Source organism: Heptranchias perlo, chromosome 1 (assembly GCF_035084215.1).
Source record: "Heptranchias perlo isolate sHepPer1 chromosome 1, sHepPer1.hap1, whole genome shotgun sequence".
In the NCBI taxonomy this organism is placed as follows: Eukaryota; Metazoa; Chordata; class Chondrichthyes; order Hexanchiformes; family Hexanchidae; genus Heptranchias; species Heptranchias perlo.
This window is the reverse complement of record NC_090325.1, coordinates 109,120,230-109,144,689: the sequence shown is the minus strand read 5'-3', so window position 1 is coordinate 109,144,689 and position 24,460 is coordinate 109,120,230. Positions and strand designations below refer to the sequence as shown.

At 41.4% G+C, this 24,460-nt stretch overlaps 1 protein-coding gene across 2 annotated transcripts in view; it reads left to right on the top strand.

Moving 5' to 3' along the window:
• The window catches only part of cc2d2a (coiled-coil and C2 domain containing 2A), a 175,344-nt gene that overhangs the window by 84,418 nt on the left and 66,466 nt on the right, over positions 1-24,460 (top strand). For both annotated transcript variants that reach the window (XM_067989540.1, XM_067989548.1), the window contains 6 exons: positions 1,615-1,792; positions 4,652-4,802; positions 6,364-6,511; positions 7,587-7,725; positions 18,437-18,640; positions 20,267-20,359. In XM_067989540.1, the coding sequence (XP_067845641.1) occupies positions 1,615-1,792; positions 4,652-4,802; positions 6,364-6,511; positions 7,587-7,725; positions 18,437-18,640; positions 20,267-20,359 (913 nt within the window). The remainder of the gene's footprint in view (positions 1-1,614; positions 1,793-4,651; positions 4,803-6,363; positions 6,512-7,586; positions 7,726-18,436; positions 18,641-20,266; positions 20,360-24,460) is intronic.

Genomic DNA, 24,460 nt, shown 5'->3' with positions numbered 1-24,460 from the left:
GCCACAGGCTGACGGCTGCAACACGTCCATTTGAACTGGGACTGTTTTCCCCCAGTATGGGAAACAGTCCCAGTTGTTTGTAAAATCCCAACCCTCCTAAAATATCACGTTAATCAGGTCTGTAAACGACCTGAAATACCAAAATAAATACCTTAAGTGGCACCCCGCCGGCTTTAATTGCCGGCGGGAGTCCCATATGCGGGGGCTGCGCGCGCATGTCAGCGCGTCAGTGGGGATCCCGGAAATGGGGCGGGTTGGAGCCGGGCTCCCACCCCTCCCCGGGAATCCCCAATTTTCGTAGCCCCCCCGCCAGGAGCGCACCTGATCGCGGGTGCTAAAATAGAGCCCTTTGTGTCTGCACACACCTTCTGCCTACAGAACGTGGCTTCCTCTGGTCATATTTTTGTCACACTTTGTCATCTTTTTCCTATCATAAATTCTTATGTTGACATTTAAAATGGAATTTGCCTTTTATAAACTCAGCACAGTGATTGCGTGATTTGACCTTTGGGTTCCAATAAATTGCTGAAAACGTTTTTTGTCTGCCATGTTTACCTGAGTAACTGACATTTTTAATGCCCAAAATAAGGGTTCGGAACAGACCAGAGATCAAAGCTGAGATTGCTGTCGGAGTTTTATCCTCATTTTTGATGCACTTTATTATTTTTCCCTTTCTTTAGTTCCCAGTCCGAGAAGGCAGGTGGGTGGGTCAACTGGGGTGATTTGCCCTTCCTAAACCCTTCCTGCAGCTAGGAGCTGCCTACATTCCGTCCTGATGGCATTATCAAGAAATTGTTTTATGAAGAATTATGACTGTGAATCAGTGTCCTTCCGCTCCACAGAACCCCACTTTCATTTTGTTTATGTCTGAGGAGCTGCAGAGGGAGTTAGGCACTAGACTGAAAATGGGACATGAAATTCAACTTCGAAAGGGGCGCAATACGGGCGGCAGCAGATTGGTCGCCCGTTATACACCCCGCCCGATTCTGGGGAGTGAACAGAGTGAGCAGTCAGGTTAGTTTTGAATTGCTTTAGGAAAGGACTGGCACCGACATGGTGGGCCGAATGGTCTCCATCTGTGCTCCAAACCTCAGTGGTTCTTTGTAGCTTGGTGGAATTAAAAAGAAAATCTGATTGCCGGAAACTAAAAGTAAAAACAGAAAATCCTGCAAATGCACAGCAGTCAGTCAGCATCTAAAATAGAAAATGGTTTAAAGTTTCAGGTGAATCTTCTTTATCAGTTCAGATGCTGACTAACTTGCTGTGTATTTCTAATATTTTCTTATGTTATTCTGTCATACACTTCTTGCTGTCTTTATGTTGGGGCAATTAATTTTTGAAGCACTTTCTGTTTGGGTTCATGTGGAAAATTGATAGCCTAAGGTATTTGAAAAGATCAATTTAATCTTAACTCAGTATAGGATTTAGAATCTTGTTGGGGCCACGAGATTGTACAACTTTGCTTTAAGCATACAAATAATAAAAATGTGCATTCACTATACTAATAAACACATCTGTAGCATGTTTCCAGAAAATTTGTGATCGCTGTGATATAGAGAGCAAGAATGAAATTAAAAATACAATTTGAAAATAAATTGTTTATTTTCTTCTCAGAGGAGAGCAACTGCGAAGACAGGATGTACAGAAATGCACTCTATATACCAAAGTTCTTTTTAACAACAAAGAGGTCTCCAGGACCAGCAGCCGAACATTGACTGCTGACTTCAGGATCCATTTTGGACAAATCTTCAACGTGCAAATAATCAACTGGCCAGAAAGTATAAAAATTCAGGTATTTTTAGAGGAACAGTTCCCTGGGTCTATCTGGTGCTTTTTAATGTCCAAGACTAATATTTATTGAATGTTCAGTGTGCTTTTCTTTTATTTCCCCGCTTGCTGGTGTATGGTATCAGCACTTTTCCCCAGTGGCCAATCTTCATGTGCCAACCTTAGCTGTGAGTGTCACAAGACTATACAGTAACACAGCTCAATCCAATCCTGTTCTCACCAGATGACCACAGATATGCGTTTTCCAGCAGGAGTCATTAGAGAGCAAACAGGAGCCCGAGCTGATTTTAACCCAAGGCACTGTGACTAATGCTTACACCCCGATTGCCTCCCTAGCTCAGATCAGATAACTCGGCACAGACCAGAAATAAAACGTGGGGCCTTCATGGTCAGTATTGCTCAGTAGCCCACAGAGAGTGGATTAGCCTACAAAGGTATCAGAGAGCTCTGAATGCTCAATGTTTTTATTAACTAAATTCTATAAAAAGTTGGCATAAATCTAAATTACTTTCAGTAACCTATTGTTGAGCAATATTTTCATAGGAACATTAGGAAGAGGAGTAGACCATTCAGTCCCTTTGACTTGCTCCGTCATTCAATTAGATCATGGCTGCACTGTACCTCATTTACCCATCTTTGCTCCATATCCATTGGTACCCTTACCTAACAAAAATACATCTACATCAGTCTTGAAAGCTCCAATTGGCCCAGCATTGACACAGCCTTTTGGGGGAGAAAGTTCCAGTTTTCTACTACCCTTTGTATGAAAAAGTGCTTCCTGATTTCGCTCTTCAATGGCCTAGCTCTAATTTTAAGATTATGTCCCTTGTTCTTGATTCCCCACTAGACAAAATAGTTTCTCCATTTCCACTCAATTAAATTCTTTTAACATTTTGAACCCCTCAATCAGATCACCCCTCAATCTCCTATACTTTAGGGAACAGAAGCCAAGCTTATGCAACCTTTCCTCATAATTTAACTCCCTAAGCCCGGCATCATCCTGGTGAATCTGTGCTGCACCTCCTCCAAGGCCAATATATCCTTCCTGAGGTACAGTGCCCAAAACTGAACGCATTACTCCAGATAGGGTCTGATCACGGCTCTGTACAACTGAAGCATTCGGTTACATTCCTGTACAGTATATTGAATTTAAGTGCACGTCGTGCCATTACAGCTGCAAAAAATTTTTAATGTAACTTTTAATGTAATGAAGTTTAGAAATGACAGAACCTTAGCGGATTTCTTAATTCAAAGGATCCTCTGTATCAACAAAAGCAATACGGTTTTATTATTTTGTTGTCCACAGAGGAGTTAAATACTGCAGCATTTATTACTACACATCACATTGTGATTATCAACATGTAGCCAAAATAATCACCTGATAATGTGCTTTAAGAATATGCAGTAATTGCAGTCTTTCCACATTGTCGATTGGAAGAATTGGCCCTAGATCAATTTTATTATGTATTGTTCTCCTCTGTTCCAAATCCCATCGCATAAATTTCTTTTTCACTGGAAAAATGATTACCTATTTACAAATCTGTCAATATATAGCTTTGAAAGAGCTTTCCTCCATGCCTACGTATTAATTAAAAAATAATTAGCACTATATATAATAAGCTGGTAGAATGTATGTTATTCCATTGGAACGGAAGGTCTGCCTAAATAAAAGGTCATGATGTGGAGATGCCGGTGATGGACTGGGGTTGACAATTGTAAACAATTTTACAACACCAAGTTATAGTCCAGCAATTTTATTTTAAATTCACAAGCTTTCGGAGATTTTCTCCTTCCTCAGGCAAACATTTGCCTGAGGAAGGAGAAAATCTCCGAAAGCTTGTGAATTTAAAATAAAATTGCTGGACTATAACTTGGTGTTGTAAAATTGTTTACAATAAATAAAAGGTAAAAGGTCAGGAGTTACCACCTAGCTAATCGTGAATGATTTATTTTAATGGTTCAGTCTTTAATCAAAAAGGCTCTGAGGTGTTTTGTTCCAAAGTATAATAGCTTTATTATGAAGTTATAATAAGTAGCAAAAATGTTAAAATACAAGAGTACAATTAAACATACTAATAAGATGTTCGGATACAACCTGGCAAAATTTATCACCATTCGAGGTTCCAAGGTGCAGCTCTCGAAGGTCCTTAATATTACTTGAGCGTGTTCAAGAACTTCTAACAAATACGATTTAATTTTCAACTTATATACATTTTTAACACATTAGTTCTATATGGGACCTCCCATCAATCATTCTCATGTCTCATGGAGCTGCCATCTGCTTTACTCCCTTACATTCCAGATGACACGCAACATCTGACCTCATTGCCTCCCATATGATTAGTTGTCTCTGACTTACCAAGGATACTTATGTTTGTCTAAACCATGGCCAACTCCCATTACCCATCTTATGCACGTGAGATTAGAATGACACAGGATGTTCATTGCTCAAGGGTGCCTCTCAACACAAGGTGACCAAAAGTCTATAATGCTAACATAATAGAAAGCCTTGTTCACAGGAAAAACCTATATAATGCTTTTCCTAACAAGGTTAGCAATATTATATAGAAAGCTTGTCTAATGTTTCTCTTACACTAATGGGTACCCAATTGGTTTCTTGCATGGTCAGATGTTAAACAGTTAATTTTAAGTTGGCAATTACTAATGATGCTTAGATGACTTTATATACTAATTGTGGCCCAGAAGATGAAACAGATGCATCTTCTAAAAGCTTAACCAATGTGTCGGAAAATCTTAGGGCAAAAAAAAAACTGGTCTATATTTAAATTAAAAGAGCTTTACCAAGAATCAACATGTTTATACAAAGCTTATTGTGCTCCTGTGTTTTCTCTCTTGTCTTTAGATATTTGAAACCATGGGAACAAGCACCACAAAGACTGAAGTCTTTGTTCCCATCCCAGAAACCACCGTCCTCACAGGGAATGCCCCAATTGACGAAATAGAGTTTAGTAGCGATCAGCGTGTAATGTTTGACCATGAGGGAGTTGGAAGCGGTAGGTTTCAAGTGCAAAGTTTTCATCACTTCAGTAATCATATTCAATGAACAATCGCTGATCATGTTGGTACATTTGTCCCCCTAATTTGGTTAAAAATTATCAGATCGACTTGGAGTTTTGAAAAAGCAGAGCATTTTGATTGTTGCACCAGCACTTCTGTCTGAAGCAGTTGTCATTGATGAACAAAAACATCCAAAACTGCAACATTTCCTGAATTTGATGCTGGATTATAAAGTGGGCTACTTATCATTGTCTCTGAGTATTTGATCCAGAAAATATTTCTAAAAATTGCTCCTTGCTCATTATCTTCCACATGCTACTGAATATAGAGGTCTTGGAGACATTAGGGAAAATTTTCTCCTGGCACAGAGCTTTGTGCACCCTGGGGTCCCAAACAGGGTAGTCCCTCTTTGCTGTATTTTAATGCAGAAACACCTCCAAAGCAGCATGTAACTAGAGGTGTTCGGCTTCGTTAGCTAGGCCTTCAAAGTTGTCTGCTCAGCAATAGTACAACGGCCCCTTTAAGTAGTAGCTGTAAGCTTTAAAAGCTAAAAATTATTTCCTGCCCTTCACTGACAGTAAGCTCTCACCAGTATGCCTAATCCAGGCTATGAGCTTGCTATAATATTATCATGAGGCCGACCTCGAGGAAGTCCATTGAGGTTGACCCAGTGCAATGTCAGTCAGTGTTAAGCCAAGCGGCGGGTCCTGAAAATTTACCTTCTATCGCAAGGAGTTTCACTCTCTGTCTAATTTGTAAAATCCTCAAAAAGATCAAGGAGGTTTGTCCACCAGGATCTTCCACTTCTTGATCCATGATGGCTGTATCTTATGGAACTGTTGCCATATATGTGTACCTGCCTACTTCCTTGAGTGGTTTCCTTTATTTATTGACAATCGGCTAATGCATCTGTAGTTGCAAGGGTTAGATTTGTACCCCATTCTAAATCTATATACTACGTTTACTTGCTTCCAACTCTGTTGACCTTACTAGTACCTGCTTTAGCACCTAGGATATATACAATTAGTCCCTGTGGATTTTTTGCTCTTCCGACCCTTTATTCTATCAAGTCTCTCCTTTATATTGATTTCAAAATTCTCTAGGATATTCATCACGCCAAAATAATTCATCAATGAGTCAGTATTTTCCTGCTTAGTGAATACTTCTAGAAAATAATCAGTCTAATATTTTTTCTTTAATCTTCAATTATTCTACAACTATTACACCTCCCTAACTGTTCTTTACTGTTATACTGAAAGAATATTTTATGATTGTGCTTAATGCCCTTTGCTATATTCACCTCTGGAGCCCTCTTTGCATCCTTAATATCTACTTTAAAGTTTCCTGTATTCCTTCCAATTTTATCCCTTTCCCTATTCTTTCTAAGCTTTTTGTAGCTATTAAACTATCAATCACAAGCGAACAGCTAGAATAACCAAATGATTGTTGCACTTGTTAGTTCTGTTGTAAAACTGCTCAGTTGTCTTAATCAACTAACTGCTGGCGGTATTGTCAGTTAGTTTTCAGAAAAGTAACCTTGCTATATTTTGCTTCTAGGTGTGCCATTTTCCTTTGAAGCTGATGGAAGTAATCAGTTGATCCTGTTAACCTCTGGCAAGTTATCTTGCAGTGTCTCCTGGGCTGTGAGGGAGGATGGTATGCCATTGGTGCCTCCAATGTTTCAGCAAAACTATGGGATTCAAAGGTAAATCATTCAACTTGCTTTGAAATAGTGTGCATTTTCCAAACCAGTGTCAAAATCAACTCTTGAATTATGAGGGTTGAAATAATTTAGACAATCTTACAACACCAAGTCAGAAATAATTTAGAGTTATTAGTTAAGGTTATCAAAACATTGATAAGGTTTTAAAATTTACAACCTATCTTATCTAACATATCTTAGATTATCTAGCTAATTGTTTGTTTCTAAAATATATTTTCACTGTATCAAAGATCAGAAAAGGCTACTGCTGTCATATGAATAAGAGTTGAATCTTCCCATGGTATAAGATGCCAAAGTTGGTCACTTACTGCGTAGGAAGTAAGAGTCTTGAGGTATAACCAAGATTGAATGGTTCGCATCAGTACCACTATTTTGGCATGCTTCTAAAACTGATCGCGTAATAGCCCAAATGGGTACCACTAATCATTACTGCCATCCGCCTCGCAATTAGTTGTCAGTACTGTGTTAATATGGTTGCATTACATGGAAAGGTTGCATGTGGAACTGAGGCAGATATTGCTACTCAATGTCCCAGTCCACTGAAATACTGTTAGATTTATTGGTTTTGAAAATTAGTTTTAGATCTACAGTCTTTGCTCCTGCTTCAGTCTTTGAAACTGGACAAATTGAAACTGTGCTTTTTTTTGTCTTTCATCTGGTTATATCAATATGTTCCATAAACTGACTCAAATGGTATATCTGTGCTTTAAAATGGCAATCTGGCGATGCAGATTAAGTGACAACTGATTGCAGTTGGTGGATTCAGGTGATTGGCAGCCATGCTGTTGGATGCTTGATCATCTTGTTAGGAAGCAAGAGTAATGCTGGGAAACTAAATGCAGGGGTGATTTAAAATAGTACACAGCCAAATATGATTTACTTGGGCAAATTTCAGATGTCTTCTTTGAATTTTTGCCACGTTTACACAGGAAGCTCAATCAAAAGAGATATGCTCTGTGTCTACGTGGTTTTTGTTGGCTAACTGCTGTTTTAAAGTGCTGCTTGCAAATTAGACCTCAGTACTTCTGTAACTGGTGGATTTTTTTTTATATTTTAGCACTTTAAAACATATGGATGCCATATCATCTATTGGAGCATCTGGATTAACAGACATGAAGAAACTGGCTAAGTGGGCAGCAGAGTCGAGGCTTGATCCAAATGACCCCAGCAATGCAGCTCTGATGCAATTAATAATGGTAAGATGGATTGGGTAAATAAAGGAAAATAGGCCCAGAATTTGCTGGACCAGGGCATCTCGCTGCGTGCCCCGTTAGTTAGACTTTTTCCACCTTCAGCTCGAAAATATTTGGTGCTGCAAATTGCTGGAAGTGCGAGCTGATAACAGCGAGGCGAGGTCAACAGGGCATCTGGGACCTTGATGAATGACGGGACCAACAGTCTCTCTCCTTAACCAATGAGATTTAAGGATAGAGAACGAAACAGAGAAATAATGGAGAAGGAAATAGGATGAATTAGAGTGTAATTAGGTACAGAAAGAGAAATAAAGAGAGGGAAAGAAAGATTGGATTAAGAGAGAGATAAAAGAGACAGGAAGGAAAAGTAAGAAAAAAAAATTAAAATTTAAGTTTTACATTTTAAAAACCTCCGAGAATAATTTACTACCTGCAGGAATGAGACCGCCTCAGTTTCAGTTGCTCTCTTTCTGAGCCAGAGAGATTGAATGGCATTGCAGGAACATAAATCTCCTCATTGAAAGGATCCTTGCATGAAATAGCAGCCCTTGCTTTCTGAGGTGAGTTTAATTCGTAATTAATGCGCAAATGCAGCAATTTCTTGAAACTCACAGGGAAGTTGAGGGTGAGCTGTTGTTTTCTTGAGGTTAACGGTGGAGCGTGCAAATCGTCCAGTAATTTGTGGTGATTCGTAACTTACGGGGAATCTCTTCCTAACTATAAGTTGCTGGACGATTCACACATTAATAACGGCTTGCGTTCTAAATTCGACATTACTTTGGCGGCAAATTCTGACCCAATGTATCTCGTATTCTTTATGAACTTGGATGACAGAAATATTTACAGTGGTCTAGACTCTCCAAATTGGAGCAGTAGGGTTCCCTGTTAACCGTGATAGACTCTACCTCTATCCAACATATAGAGTTTTAATAATGAAATTATAGGAATAGTTACTGTTTAAAGGGCTTAGCTTTCCAAATGGCTCACTGGTTAAAAGCATCATCCTATGTTGTACTAAGCTGAACAGACCAAGAACACATACAAAGGGTAGTTTATGGTCTGGGCATGTGGATGACTCAAATTTTGGGGCCGTTAATGCAGTAACTCGTGCCTAGGGTGCTAATGCACATTGGTCGGCACCTCTGCATTATTGGGCACAGAGGCCTGAGGCATAGTACCTACTCGATATGCTTAGCCCACCTCAATGCAGCAATCCAGTGCACTGGAAGCATATACTTAAAATCAAAGCCTATACTTAAGGTCAAAGCTCCGCAGTCCTGCCACATCCAGTCGTGAATGGTGGTGGACAATTAAACAACTAACGGGAGGAGGGAGCTCTGTAAACATCCCCATCCTCAATGATGGTGGAGTCCAGCACGTGAGTGCAAAAGACAAGGCTGAAGCGTTTGCAACCATCTTCAGCCAGAAGTGCCGAGTGGATGATCCATCTCGGCCTCCTCCCGATATCCCCACCATCACAGAAGCCAGTCTTCAGCTAATTCGATTCACTCCACGTGATATCAAGAAAAGGCTGAGTGCACTGGATACAGCAAAAGTGATGGGCCCGACAACATCCCGGCTGTAGTGCTAAAGTCTTGTGCTCCAGAACTAGCTGCGCCTCTAGCCAAACTGTTCCAGTACAGCTACAACACTGGCATCTACCCGACAATGTGGAAAATTGCCCGGGTATGTCCTGTCCACAAAAAGCAGGACAAATCCAATCCAGCCAATTACCGCCCCATCAGTCTGCTCTCAATCATCAGCAAAGTGATGGAAGGTGTCATCGACAGTGCTATCAAGCGGCACTTACTCACCAATAACCTGCTCACCGATGCTCAGTTTGGGTTCCGCCAGGACCTCTCGGCTCCAGACCTCATTACAGCCTTGGTCCAAACTTGGACAAAAGAGCTGAATTCCAGAGGTGAGGTGAAAGTGACTGCCCTTGACATCAAGGCAGCATTCGACCGAGTGTGGCACCAAGGAGCCCTAGTAAAATTGAAGTCAATGGGAATCAGGGGGAAAACTCTCCAGTGGCTGCACAAAGGAAGATGGTAGTGGTTGTTGGAGGCCAATCGTCTCAGCCCAGGGCATTGCTGCAGGAGTTCCTCAGGGCAGTGTCCTATGCCCAACCATCTTCAGCTGCTTCATCAATGACCTTCCCTCCATCATAAGGTCAGAAATGGGGATGTTCGCTGATGATTTCACAGTGTTCAGTTCCATTCGCAACCCCTCAAATAATGAAGCAGTCCGAGCCCGAGCAAGACCTGGACAACATCCAGACTTGGGCTCATAAATGGCAAGTAACATTCGCGCCAGACAAGTGCCAGGCAATGACCATCTCCAACAAGAGAGAGTCTAACCACCTCCCCTTGACATTCAACGGCATTACCATCGCCGAATCCCCCACCATCAACATCCTGGGGGTCACCATTGACCAGAAACTTAACTGGACCAGCCATATAAATACTGTGGCTACAAGAGCAGGTCAGAGGCTGGGTATTCTGCAGCGAGTGACTCACCTCCTGACTCCCCAAAGCCTTTCCACCATCTATAAGGCACAAGTCAGGAGTGTGATGGAATACTCTCCATTTGCCTGGATGAGTGCAGCTTCAACAACACTCAAGAAGCTCAACATCATCCAGGACAAAGCAGTCCACTTGATTGGCACCCCATCCACCACCCTAAACATTCACTCCCTTCACCACCGGCGCACAGTGGCTGCAGTGTGTACCATCCACAGGATGCACTGCAGCAACTCGCCAAGGCTTCTTCGACAGCACCTCCCAAACCCGCGACCTCTACCACCTAGAAGGACAAGAGCAGCAGGTACATGGGAACAGCACCACCTGCACGTTCCCCTCCAAATCACACACCATCCCGACTTGGAAATATATCACCGTTCCTTCATCGTCGCTGGGTCAAAATCCTGGAACTCCCTACCTAACAGCACTGTGGGAGAACCTTCACCACACGGACTGCAGCGGTTCAAGAAGGCGGCTCACCACCACCTTCTCAAGGACAATTAGGGATGGGCAATAAATGCCGGCCTCGCCAGTGATGCCCACATCCCATGAACGAATAAAAAAAAACATTTGCACAAGGCTCATTGAGGCCCCAGAAGACATTTAAATTGAGGGGCCTCCCCAAAATTCGACTGTAGTATTTAAGCAGCACTCCAATCAATGGGCGTTCACTTGGAAAGGGTGCTTCAGACTATGCTGTGTATATCTGTTGCCATTGCACAGAAGGACCTAAAGGCATAAAAATTTATGGCACCAGGTACGTTGACAGCTGCTTAGAGATTTATTCCCATTCAGAAAGTGGTTTCTAGGTCTTGCTGCAGGCAACTGCAAAGTTCTGTCAAAGCCTCCTTGAGGAATTGTCGTCTCTGCATGCAGGTTTCTTTGGCCATGTCCAGGTATGATCGTATTTGGCCTTTATTCATGGGTAATGGCATTAGATGGACTACTAAGTTGACTAAGTTTCAAATGCACCTACTTTGTACATTCCTCTGATTCTGCCTTTCCTCTGGAACCTGCAAATAGAGAGGGATGCCTGCAGCTCCTACATAGGCAGCACACAATGACATTTCTGTGGGAATACATGCACAGGTAGCAGATGTTTTACAATGTTGAAGAGCACCAAGTTCAGTTTTGAGAGCACAGAAAAACAGAAAAGAAAAACTGAAATTGCCTGAAACAAACAAACCAGCTACTCACCACATTTTGTTTCAATTTTCAGAGAGAAAACTTAATGTCACAACCCTATCTCCTGTGCAGCGCCTATTTTTTATAGGCACTGAGTATACTAAGCACTTTATTGGGTTGTGTCTTCCTTGCACTTTTTTTTCAGTGTTGCAGTGACCAATACACAGCAGTGTAATGGTTGCTGAGCATTGCATTATCAGCGTCATTGTGTCATCGTTGTTAGATAAACTGAATGTTCAGATTTTTACTGAGTTTTTAGAATCAGTGATTGAGTAAATGGTGAATGTCATCACTGACCTTTGCTTGGTATTATCATGATAAAAAAAAATCTTGCAAGCTACTTTAATGTTTCTTTGTAAATATCACAAAAAATAAAGTGGAATGTAATTGAGCCAAAATTGAGTACAGATTTTCTTAACACATTAAGATACTAAAATAAGATTATGGGCCAGATTTTGCTGTGAGCGATGCCATTCGTTAGTCTTGCACTTGCCCATAGACTTTCTATGAGCTTTTGCTTGGCAAATTACCATCAACGGGTCAGCCATTCAGCGCAGAACCCTCTACAGGGCATCTGGGACCTGTGTTTAACTGCGCATGTGCGGTCACTGGAAGCTGCTTTCCGATTTGCACATAAATAACGGTGAAGCGCTATTAGCCTTACCATTATTTTTACAGCAAAATCCAGCCCAATATTTGGGACCACTCTTAAGAGAGGCCATGTAAAAAATGCTTGGGTTTTAAATTTATATTTAATGGGATATTGATTTGTGGCATATTTATGGGAACATTCAGTTAAAGAGAACATCTGCTAAGGTATAGATTAATTCTCTATACTCTATATCCTAATGGGAAAAAAAAGTAATTTTCTAGAACCATTTAGACCAGGGCTGCAGCTGCTTTGTACAATATTTGCAATGTATTTATACAGATATCCTATGTGTAATCTCCCTCAGCTTTCCAACACAAAGGTAGTGGTATCCATGTATATATTGTAGCTTCACTGACTGGTTGTACTTTTTAAAGTTTATTTATGTTAAATATTGCATGCAAGTGCAGATTTTTTGTTTTTGTCATTGCCCAATAAAGGAAGAAGGGAAGGCGAAAAAGGAACACGATGGCAGGGTAGGCGCTGGGTACAGTGCCCAGTTTATATTGACATGCATCCCAAATCCTCTCTCTTGTGACACCTCTTCCTCTGAGGGAAGTCTTTGACACTGGTGCCAATTCTGACCTCAGTAGTTTGGGTCATTTACAGATTGACAAATAAAACTCAGATTTGGGGCAAAAGAGCCTTTATGCAACATTAAAATTGATCTAATATTTTACTCATCAGATGCAAATAATTTTAAAGGGATTAAATATAGCTAGTAATTACATATGTCACCAGTTCTCCACAGTCTTCTGCTATTACCATTATATAGATATAACCCTGTGTAGCTTAGTGTTACACATCCTGTCCTTAATGCAAGCCAATTGTTAGAGATGGGTTAACTGCTTTAGTTCTCGGGTGCTTTTGTCCAAAAAAGTGTGGAAGGATTAACCGAGTAACTATAGATCAGTGAGTTTAATGTCAGTTGTAGACATAAGTTACAATCCACATTTCAAGATTGAACTAGTAAGCATTTAGAAATGCACGGGTTAATCAAGGACAACTAGTATGGATTTGCTAATGGCAAATTGTGTTTGATAAATCTCAGAATTATTACGAGTGTCAGATATCTCCCTTGGGTCCATGGTGGGAAGGCTGACAACAGGCACTAAGCATGTGGAGAATTTTGGGTGTGAACCCCTGTCCCACCACTTGGTGGCACACCAAGTTGAGTTTTTCTTTCTGTATTTTTTAATCATCCACAAACTTGGAAGTAATGCTGCTGTATGGGGAAACAAAAACTGCTTAATTTTAAATACTGTTGGTTTTAGCACAGCCAATTGAACTGTGTCAGTTTTGATGAATGTTACACACCCAATATGTTAAATCATTACAGATGATAAAGTGGATAGGAAGGACCAATTTCCCTTAGAGAGGTCAATAACCAGGAGGCATAGATTTAAAGTGATTGGTAAAAGGATTAGGGGAAGCTGAGGAGAAATGTTTTCACCCAGAGGGTGGTGGGGTTCTGGAACTCACTGCCTGAAAGGGTGGTAGAGGCAGAAACGCTCAACTCATTTAAAAAGTACTTGGATGTGCACTTGAAGTACCGTAACCTACAGGGCTACAGACCAAGTGCTGGAAAGTGGGATTAAGCTGGATTGCTCTTTTTCGGCTGGCTTGGACATGATGGGCCGAATAGCCTACTTCTACGCTGTAACTTTCTGTGATTCTAGAAACACAGCAACATAGAAAATAGGAGCAAGAGTAGGCCATTCGGCCCTTCGGACCTGCTCCGCCATTCAAAATGATCATGGCTGATTGTCTAACTCAGTACCCTGTTCCTGCTTTTTCCCCATATCCCTTGATCCCTTTAGCATTAAGAAATATATCTATCTCCTTCTTGAATACATCAAATGACTTGGCCTCCACTGCCTTCTGTGGTAGAGAATTCCACAGGTTCACCACCCTCTGAGTGAAGAAATTTCTCCTCAACTCGGTTCTAAATGGCATACCCCGTATCCTGAGACTGCGACCCCTGGTTCTGGACTCCCCAGCCATCGGGAACATCCTCCCTGCATCTAGCCTGTCTAGTCCTGTTAGAATTTTATACGTTTCGATGAGATCACCTCTCATTCTTCTAAACTGTAGTGAATATAGGCCTAATCGACCCAATCTCTCCTCATACGTCAGTCCTGCCCTCCCAGGAATCAGTCTGGTAAACCTTCGTTGCACTCCCTCCATGGCAAGGACATCCTTCCTCAGATAAGGAGACCAAAACTGCACACAATACTCCAGATGTGGTCTCACCAAGGCCCTGTACAACTGCAGTAAGACATCCCTGTTCCTGTACTCAAATCCTCTTGCAACGAACGCCAACATACCATTCGCCTTCCTAACTGCTTGCTGCACCTGAATGCTCGCTTTTAGAGACTAGTGTCCAAGGACACCCAGGTCTCGTTGCACCTCGCCTTTTCCCAATCTATCACCATTCAGATAATAATCTGTCTTTCTGTTTTTACAACCAAAGTGGATAACCTCACATTTATTCACGTTATACTGCATCTGCCATGTTCTTGCCCACTCGCTCAATTTGTCTAAATCACATTGGAGCCTCTTTGCATCCTCCTCACAGCTCACATTCCACCCCAGCTTTGTGTCGTCTGCAAACTTGGAAATGTTACATTTAGTTCCCTCATCCAAATCATTGATATATATTGTGAATAGCTGGGGCCCAAGTACTAATCCCTGCGGTACCCCACTAGTCACTGCCTGCTACCCGGAAAAAGACCCGTTTATTCCTACTCTCTGTTTCCTGTCTGTCAACCAATTCTCAATCTGTGCCAGTATATTCCCCCCAATCCCATGTGCTCTAATTTTGCACACTAACCTCTTGTGTGGGACTTTATCAAAAGCCTTCTGAAAATCCAAATACACCACATCCACCGGTTCTCCCCTATCTATTCTACTAGTTACCTCCTCAAAAAAGCATGATTTCCCTTTCATAAACCCATGCTGACTTTGTCTAATCCCGTTAATGCCTTCCAAGTGTTCTGTTATCACATCTACTGATGTTAGGCTAACTGGTCTGTAATTCCCTGTTTTTTCTCTCCCTCCTTTTTTAAATAGTGGGGTTACATTTGCCACCTTCCAATCTGGAACTGTTCCAAAGTCTATAGAATTTTGGAAGATGATCACCAATGCATCCATTATTTCCAGGGCCACTTCCTTTAGTACTCTGGGATGTAGATTATCAGGCCCTGGGGATTTGTCAGCCTTTAGCCCCATTAATTTCCCTAGCACTGTTTTTTTACTAATACTGGTTCCCTTCAGTTCCTCCCTCTCACTAGACCCTTGGTTTCCTAACATTTCCGGGAGGTTATTTGTGTCCTCCTTTGTGAAGACAGAACCAAAGTATGTGTTTAATTGTTCTGCCATTTCTTTGTTCCCCATTATAATTTCCCCCATTTCTGACTGCAAGGGACCTACATTTGTCTTCACTAATCTTTTTTTCTTGACATATTTATAGAAGCTTTTACAGTCAGTTTTTATGTTCCCTGCTAGTTTACTCTCATACTCTATTTTTCCCCTCTTAATCAATCTCTTTGTTCTCCTTTGCTGAATTCTAAACTGCTCCCAATCCTCAGGCTTGCCGCTTTTTCTGGCAATTTTATATGTCTCCTCTTTGGATCTAATACTATCCCTAATTTCTTTTGTAAGCCACGGTTGAGCCACCTTTCCTGTTTTATTTTTGTGGCAGACAGGAATGAATAATTGTTATAATTCCTGCACACGTTCTTTAAATATTAGCCATTGCCTATCCACCGTCATCCCTTTTAGTAAAGTTCCCCAATCTATCCTAGCCAACTCACACCTCATACTTTTGTAATTTCCTTTATTTAGATTCAGAACCCTAGTTTCAGATTCGACTACTTCACTCTCCATCTTAATGAGGAATTCTATCATGTTATGGTCGCTCTTCCCTAAGGGACCCCGCACAACAAGATTGTTAACTAATCCTTTCTCATTGCACAATACCCAGTCTAGGATCATCTGTTCTCTAGTTGATTCCTCAACGTATTGGTCTAGAAATCCATCACGTACACACTCCAGGAATTCTTCCCCCACATTATTATTGCTAATGACTGATCTGTGTATTTCTAGCATTTCTGTTTTTATTTCAGATTTCTAGCATGTGCAGTCTTTTCCTTTATTCAATTGTGATTTGTTGAAATGAACATCACATGTTCCTTTTGTATTTAGTCTCTCTCTCAAATTCCTCATAAACTCACTCTCAAGTTCCCAACTCTCTTACCTTTGGCCTCCACCACTACTGCCTTTGACACTCTTGTTCCCAGCAAATCACTATATCCACCCATGTCTCTCCTTGATATAGCTCCCATCTTATCTCCCTGAAGTCGAAGCAGCACAAATTCAAGCATATCTGGCACACATTTGACCTAGACATCAATCATCAGATCTGGCTTGACTATGTCAAGCATTACCATGCTTCACTGTCCTCAGCCAAAACTGTTTATTACACCAGGATGACCCTGGCAGAGGGGGATAACCCCAGGCTCATTCTTTTTATAATCAACTGCCTTCTTAAACCCCAGTCCTCTTCCCTCTTCCCCCCCCTCCTTCTCCTCCTCATCCTCACCTCAAACACTAAACGCAAGGAGCTCAGGGAGCTCTTTGTCTCCAAGGCTAAGACCATCCGTGCAGCTCTCTCTCAGCTTCTTCCCACCCCACCCCCAACTTCCCTTCAGTCACCCACCACTTCAACCTCCATCTTTTAGCAATTTCTCACCGGTATCCCCCCACCTCCCCCAAACCTCTCCAGGTTCATCTCATCCATGAGATTCATCTAATGCTCCCATGATCCATTCCCCTCTTCTAACTACTCACCTACCCTTCCTTGCATGCATACTAGCCAACATTGTCAATGGTTCCCTTTACTCATACTCTATTCCTTTCTCTTCAAAGCCAACATTATCAACCTACCTCCACAAAAAATCCAGCCTCGACCCATCTGTTCCATTCAACCATCACACAATCTCCAACCCACTTTGCTTCTCTAAGGTCCTTGAGCGTCTCATCATCTCCCAGCACTATACCTATGTCTCTGGAACTCCCTGTTCAAATCCTTCCAGTTTGGCTTCCATCCTTCTCACAGCACCAAAATGGCACTAGCCAGAGTTGCAAATGACATCGTTTGTGACTGTGACCATGGTGCATAATCCCTCTTCGACCTTCCCACAGCATTCAATACGAATAACCACATCATCCTCCTCCAGCACCTCTCCATTCACTTCCATGGGACTGCTCTTGAGTAGTTCTGTTACTAACTATCCGAATGTAGCCAGTGCACTTTCAGCAATGGCTTCTCTTCCTTCCCCCACACCACTGCCAGCAGGGTTCCCAAAGAACCTACCCTTGGCCCCTTCTTTCTTATCTGCATGTATCTCTCAGCAACATTATTAGCAGGTATGGGATCAGCTTTCACACATACACTGATGATACTCAGCTGTACCTCTCTAGACCCAACCACCTCCATGTCATCACAGTACTTGTCTGACATCCAAGCTTGAGCTGGAGGAAGTTGTGACCCACCCAACATCAGGAACACTGAAGGCATCCGTTCCTTTCCACAGACGCCATCTCTGTCCCGGCTATTCTCTATGGTTGAACAAGTTTGCAGCCTTGATGTCCTGATCTGTGGTTTAAACTCTATGTTCTATCCATTGCTAAGACTGCATACTTCCATCTATGCAGCATTGCCTGCCTCTGCCCCTACCTCAGCCCTACCAGTCTTGAAACCCTTAAATGTGCCTTTGTGACCTCAAACCATGACTACTGTAATCCTCTCTTTGGTGGCCTTCCATACTTTGTAAACTTCAGTTTGTCTAAAAGCCTACCACATGTATCCTGACATGTACTAAGTCCCACTCAACATAACCCTCGTCCTTGGTGATCTACGTTGGCTCCCCATGCCGTAACACATTAAATTCAAAATCCTATCCTATAAATCCCTCCATGGTTTTGCCCATCCTATCTCTGCAATATCCTCCAACCCTATGTGCCATCTCAAATGCTTTGCTCCTCTAAGTCCGGCCTTCATTACAAAACCCTTCCCTTTTTCCTTTCTTGTGGTAGTGGAGCCTTCAGTTGCGCTAGTCCTACCCTCTGGAACTCCATCTCTAGACCCTTCCGCATCTCCACTTCTCTACTTCTCTCTCCACCTTTCCATCTCTCCACATTTTTAAAAACCTCAAAATCCATTTCTTCAAACAAGCTTTTGGTTACCACTCTAAATCTCTCCTGCCTTGGTATCTGTTTTCCTTATTTGTGAAGCACCTTAGGACATTTCTTTCCATTAAAGGAGCCACATAAACACAAGTTGTTGTTTTTGTAGGGTGCAACCAGTGGTGAGGCTCAGGATGAGGATTACTTCCGGCTTGAGCAGATGCAAGAAGAATTTAACTTTGTTTCAGAAGAAGATTTTAATAAATCCAAGAGATTCCGACTTCTACAGCTTCGAAATGAAGAGGTGGCAGAGTTCCATAATTATAAACAAGTACCTATTCTGGATCGCGAGATTTCGGAAAAGATTTTCCAGGTAAAGTCTATCTGATTACACAGGTTCGCTAATACCCTGGGATCTGTTTCTTGAATAGCATTCTGCGTACAGTAGAGTATGGTAACCTAGTAGTTCTTGCTACTACCCAGAGGTGATGAGTTCAAATCCCACCATGGCAATTTGTGAATTGAATTCAATAAATCTGATAATCTGTGGGCTGGCAGTAGGTAAAATGACCCCAAAAGCTGCCAGATTGCCACAAAAACCCCAGTAGTGCACAAATGTTCTTCAGGGAAGGGAAATAGCCACAGAGCTTTCTACAAAGTATATTGGCCTCGGCCAACTCACAGATCTAACCCACACATGCACCCCAAATACATCTTTCCATCAAACTCAGTACCTCAAAAAGATGCCCCAGGATATGAATCAAATAGGATGTTTATCCCAAACACCTTGAATGATCTGCGATTGTTGGAAAATTTGTGCTTTGCCGATCCAGATATCAAGTACACTATATGTCAGATTGACACCAGTGATACAACAGACATTAGCATATTAAACCCCCTTTTGTTCAAAATTGATAAGCCACAACCACAAAGTAATGGTCCGTAAATTGCTCCAAACGGCAAACGAACAGCGCTCGCCGCTCCATAGATTTATACTCACGCACAAACTTAGCACGGGCTTTTGTGCGGCAACTTCATGTATGGTGAGTAAAAAAAAACATTTTTTTTAAATGTCCTAAGATTATTAAAATCAGGAGTAATGAGACTCCACATTTTTAAAAGTTAATTTTTAGTGCCAGAGAGATTGTTTGGCAGTCATTAATACTTACCATGCTGTTAAAACTTGGTTTAAACCTAAAAAATTCAGCGTAGCTGTTTTATGGGGAGATTAGTTTGTTTCCAGCTGGGAAGTGCAGCAAGTTGGCATTGGTCCATTGATTGCAGCTGCGAGGTCCCTTTAACGTGAAGTTAACAAATCACCAGTGAACTAGGAAGAGCAAGTTCCGGATTTCCGTGTTTGACTGCGCATGTGCAGTCGCCAGAACTTGCTCTCTGATTTCGCCACTAATAATGGTGAGCGCTTTTAGGCTCACCATTATTTTAAAAGCAATTTCTGGCTCATAGTCTTCAGCAATGAAGTATAAAGTCCCTGTAGTTTGAGGAAAAACAGCAGAAATTAATTACTTTAGCCTTGTGCGTGCTAGTCAGCAAGAAAGGCCCCAAAATAAAAAAACTGACACAAATATCCCCATTTTTGTTATAGTAACCACAAAGAGATTTGTACAAATAGAATATCTGAGAATCTGTGAACCTGGGTTGTGGCTTGTAAAATGAAAAAGTAAATCATGTCAAGGTTTGCCAGTCCAATATATAAATACACTGCTAATAATTCTGTACATGTCTGCAACATTAACATCATCTCAATGAATTAAGAATATTTTATCCATTGGCTTGGTAGTATAGTGCTTTGGGGCAGCAATGTTGAGTCTTAATTCTGCTCAAGGTGAGTTTCTGACCTCATTCAGGCTGCCAAGGTCACATCAAGGTCCTTCCCTCGCGAGACGGAAAAATTGGGCGAAGGAGTAAGTCAACCAAATGTTCTGTTTGTAAATGAGCCTAACTTTACATAATGCTTTGTTTTATTTTATTCTTACTTTAGGAATATGAGAAGAAACAGCGTGAAAGAGATATAATTGATACGACAAGCCACCTCGATGCCCACAGAGCACTGGTAGCTAGGTACCTGCAGAAGGTAATCTAATCACACTGAAAACCACCGGCATACTTTTAAGATTTAGCATTACAATCTCAACACTTTCAAAGTTTCAGTAAAAAAAAACATGCAGTTCAACATTGCACAGGTTCTGGGCATCAAATTTCTGGTAAGTGATTTACTGTGAAAGGTACAATTTACAAAAGGGTTTATTTTTTTCAGTTTTTTCATTGAGTAGAATTGTTGAATTTGGTATTTACACTGAAAAATACTATTTACCTTGGGTACTACTTATTGTAAAATTGGTAGACTTTGTGGTTCATCAGTCATGCCAGGTGAGGCAATGCTCATCTTTATCTGGTATTTATTAATTACGCAGAAAGTGTACACCAGGTGGAAGTCATTAGCACCCCTGGGGGATAGTGATCATAGAATGATCAAGTATAACATGATATGAAAGTCAGTTCAGGAGCCAAGTTGATGAGGGCTAAATTCAATTAAATCAGGGAACAAATAAAGAAAATGGATTGAGGAGGTTGTTCAACACTTCAGTAGAAGACAAGTGGAAGACAAGTTTAGAGGTATGATGCTGACCATACAGGTTAAAGACAAACTGAATATCAACAAACATAACCCTAAATGAATTAATAAATAAATTAAAAGTGAGATAAGCAGAAAGCGTGACCATTGCAATCCTGCAAAGAAGAAGGGGAATGGGTTCACTCATCTGAATATAATAAAATGCAGAAACAAATTAAAAGGGTGATCAGAGAAGCAAAGAGAGATCTAGAAAAAAACATAGCAGCTGAGGCTAAACATGCAATAAAGAAAAATCTTTCAGTCCCACAACAGTAAGAGAACAGTCAAAGAAATGGACTTGAAACTGAGGATAAGCACAAAGTAGTAAATATTCTGAATCAGTGCCTTTGATATAAATGAAATGGAATACCTCAAAAGGCTAAAGTGGCTCGAAACAAGTAAGTCTTCAGGGATAGATGGTATTTGTCCCAGAGCACTGAGAAGGCTGGGAAGGAGATTGTTGAGAATCTGACCATCATTATGAGGGAATTGATAGGCGCTGGGGAGATACCAATAGAGTGGAAATAGGCCAGCGTGGTGCACATTTTCAATAAGGGTGACAAAACAGACACAGGCAATTACAGATCCCTTAGTCTTCCATCCTCTGCAAAATAAATGAATCATTTATCATGAGTAATTCTTCACACATAAGGGTAAATTTTCAAAAGCTCTAGTCCTGACGCAGGATCTTGTTCGATAGAAGTATGGATCAGGGGATTGGGCACTGAGGTCAAATCGCAGTGGTCCTGATTTTTAGGACATGAAGAAAAGGAGGAGTCCAAGATAAAGATATTGAACTAAAAATTAGCTAATTTCAGTGGGATGTAAGGAAGTGTAGCACAGGTCAATCGATTGGTAGAAATGTCAGATCAAACAGTAGGTCAACAGTGGGATATATTTAAATACGAGATGGATAAGTTACAGGTTAAATACATTTGAGCCAGGCATAAAGGGGTTTCTTCAATGGTTTAGGTTCTGTGGATAAATTGACAGTTGGAGCAAAAATTAGACTTTTAAAAATGAGGCATGGAATAAATAGAAGGGAGATAATACAAAAGAAAGCTATCTCAAATATAAAAAGTAAAGAAAGGAAGCCAAAGGGGAGATTAGAAAGGTTAAGAGGGAGTACAAAAGAAGACCAGCAGTCACCATAAAGGGAAATACTACTGTCCTTTACAAGCACATAATAAAGAGGTAGTCAAAGAAAAAGTGGGACCAATTGGGGATGAAGGGAGAGAACTTGTACTTCAAAGTGAGAGAAAATATATTTTATCTCAGTTTTTACAGAGGAAGGTAAAACTAGGCCTGTAGAACTACTGGAGGAGGCTGTTATAGAGCCACTACTGGAGGTAAATGTTCAAAAGGAAACTACAATCAAAAAAATGAATGGGACTAAAATAGAAAAGTCCCCAGATCTAGTTAGCGTGCACCACAGAATACTGAAGTAGGTTAGGGAAAATGTAGCATTAACTATAACTTTCCAAAAATCTTTGGAAATGGGACTTCTGCCATTGGATTTTGAGGTGCCAAATTCTATCACACCCTGTTCAAGCAAGGGGAAAGGGATAAGCCAAGAAATTTAAGGTTGAGAATTTTGCCTAAGCTATGGTAAACTTCTAGAGGCCATAATACAGGATGAAATGATTATACGCTTAGAAAGGCATGGGGTAATTACAGACCATTATCATGGGTTCATAATGGGTCCAATTAACTTAATTACATTTTTTGAGGAAATTAGACTGTATAGAATCATAGAATGGTTACAGCACAGAAGGAGGTCATTCGGCCCGTCAAGCCCGTGCCAGCTCTCTGCATGAGCAATCCAGTTAGTCCCACTCCCCTGCCCTTACCCCATAGCCCTGCAGATTTTTTCCCTTCAAGTGCTTATCCAATTCACTTTTGAAAGCCACAATTGAATCTGCCTCCACCACCCTTTCAGGCAGTGCATTCCAGATCATAACCACATCCTCATGTTGCCTATGGTTCTTTTGCCAATCACCTTAAATCTGTGTCCTCTGGTTTTTGACCCCCTTCTGCCAATGGGAAGAGTTTCTCTCTATCTACTCTGCCTAGACCCCTCATGATTTTATATACCTCTGTCAAATTTTCTCTCAATCTTCTCTGCTCTAGGGAGAACAACCCCAGCTTCTCCAGTCTATACATGTAACTGAAGTCCCTCATCCCTGGAACCATTCTAGTAAATCCTTTCTGCACCCTCTCTAAGGCCTTCACATCCTTCCTAAAGTGCGGTGACCAGAATTGTACACAATACTTCAGTTGTGGCCAAACCAATGTTTTATAAAGGTTCATCATAACCTCCTTGCTTTTGTACTCTATGCCTCTATTTATAAAGCCCAGTATCCTGTATGCTTTTTAAACTGCTTTCTCAACCTGCCCTGCCACAATTGAATCTGCCTCCACCACCCTTTCAGGCAGTGCATTCCAGATCATAACCACTTCCTCATGTTGCCTATGGTTCTTTTGACAATCACCTTAAATCTGTGTCCTCTGGTTTTCGACCCCCTTCTGCCAATGGGAAGGCACATATACCCGCAAGCCTCTCTGTTCCTGCACCCCCTTTAGAATTGTACCACTTAGTTTATATTGCCTCTCCTCGTTCTTCCGACCAAAATATATCACTTCGCACTTCTCTGCGTCAAATTTCATCTGCCACGTGTCCGCCCATTCCACCAGCTTGTCTATGTCCTTTGAAGTCTATTACTATCCTCCTCTCTGTTCACTACACTTCCAAGTTTTGTGTCTTCTGCAAATTTTGAAATTGTGCCCTGTACCACCCAAGTCTGAGTCATTAACATATATCAAGAAAAGCAGTGGTCCGAGTACCGACCCCGGAGAACACCACCGTATACCTTCCTCCAGTCTGATAAACAACCGTCCACCACTACTGTCTATTTCCTCTCTCAGAGCCAATTTCGTATCCATGCTTTTCAAAGGATATGGGGAAGGGGCAGGAAAGTGGAGTTGAGGTAAAAATCAGATCAGCCATGATCTCATTAAATGGCGGAGCAGGCTCAAGGGGCTGAATGGCCTACTTCTGCTCCTATCTCTTATGGTCTTATGCTGCCACTGCCCCTTTTATACCATGGGCTTCAACTTTGCTGACAAGCCTATTATGTGACACTTTATCAAATGCCTTTTGGAAGTCCATATACACCACATCGACTGTATTGCCCTCATCAACCCTCTCTGTTACCTCATCAAAATCTCAATCAAGTTAGTTAAACACGATTTGCCTTTAACAAATCTATGCTGGCTTTCCTTAATTAATCCACATTTGTCCAAGTGACTGTTAATTTTGTCCCAGATTATCGTTTCTAAAAGTTTCCCCACCACCGAGGTTAAACTGGCTGGCCTGGGTTTATCCTTACACCTTTTTGAACAAGGGTGCAACATTTGCAATTCTCCAGTCCTCTGGCACCACCCCCCTATCTAAGGATGATTGGCAGTATCCCCGCAATTTCCACCCTTACTTCCCTCAGCAACCTAGGATGCATCCCATCTGGACCTGGTGACTTATCTACTTTAAGTACAGCCAGCCTC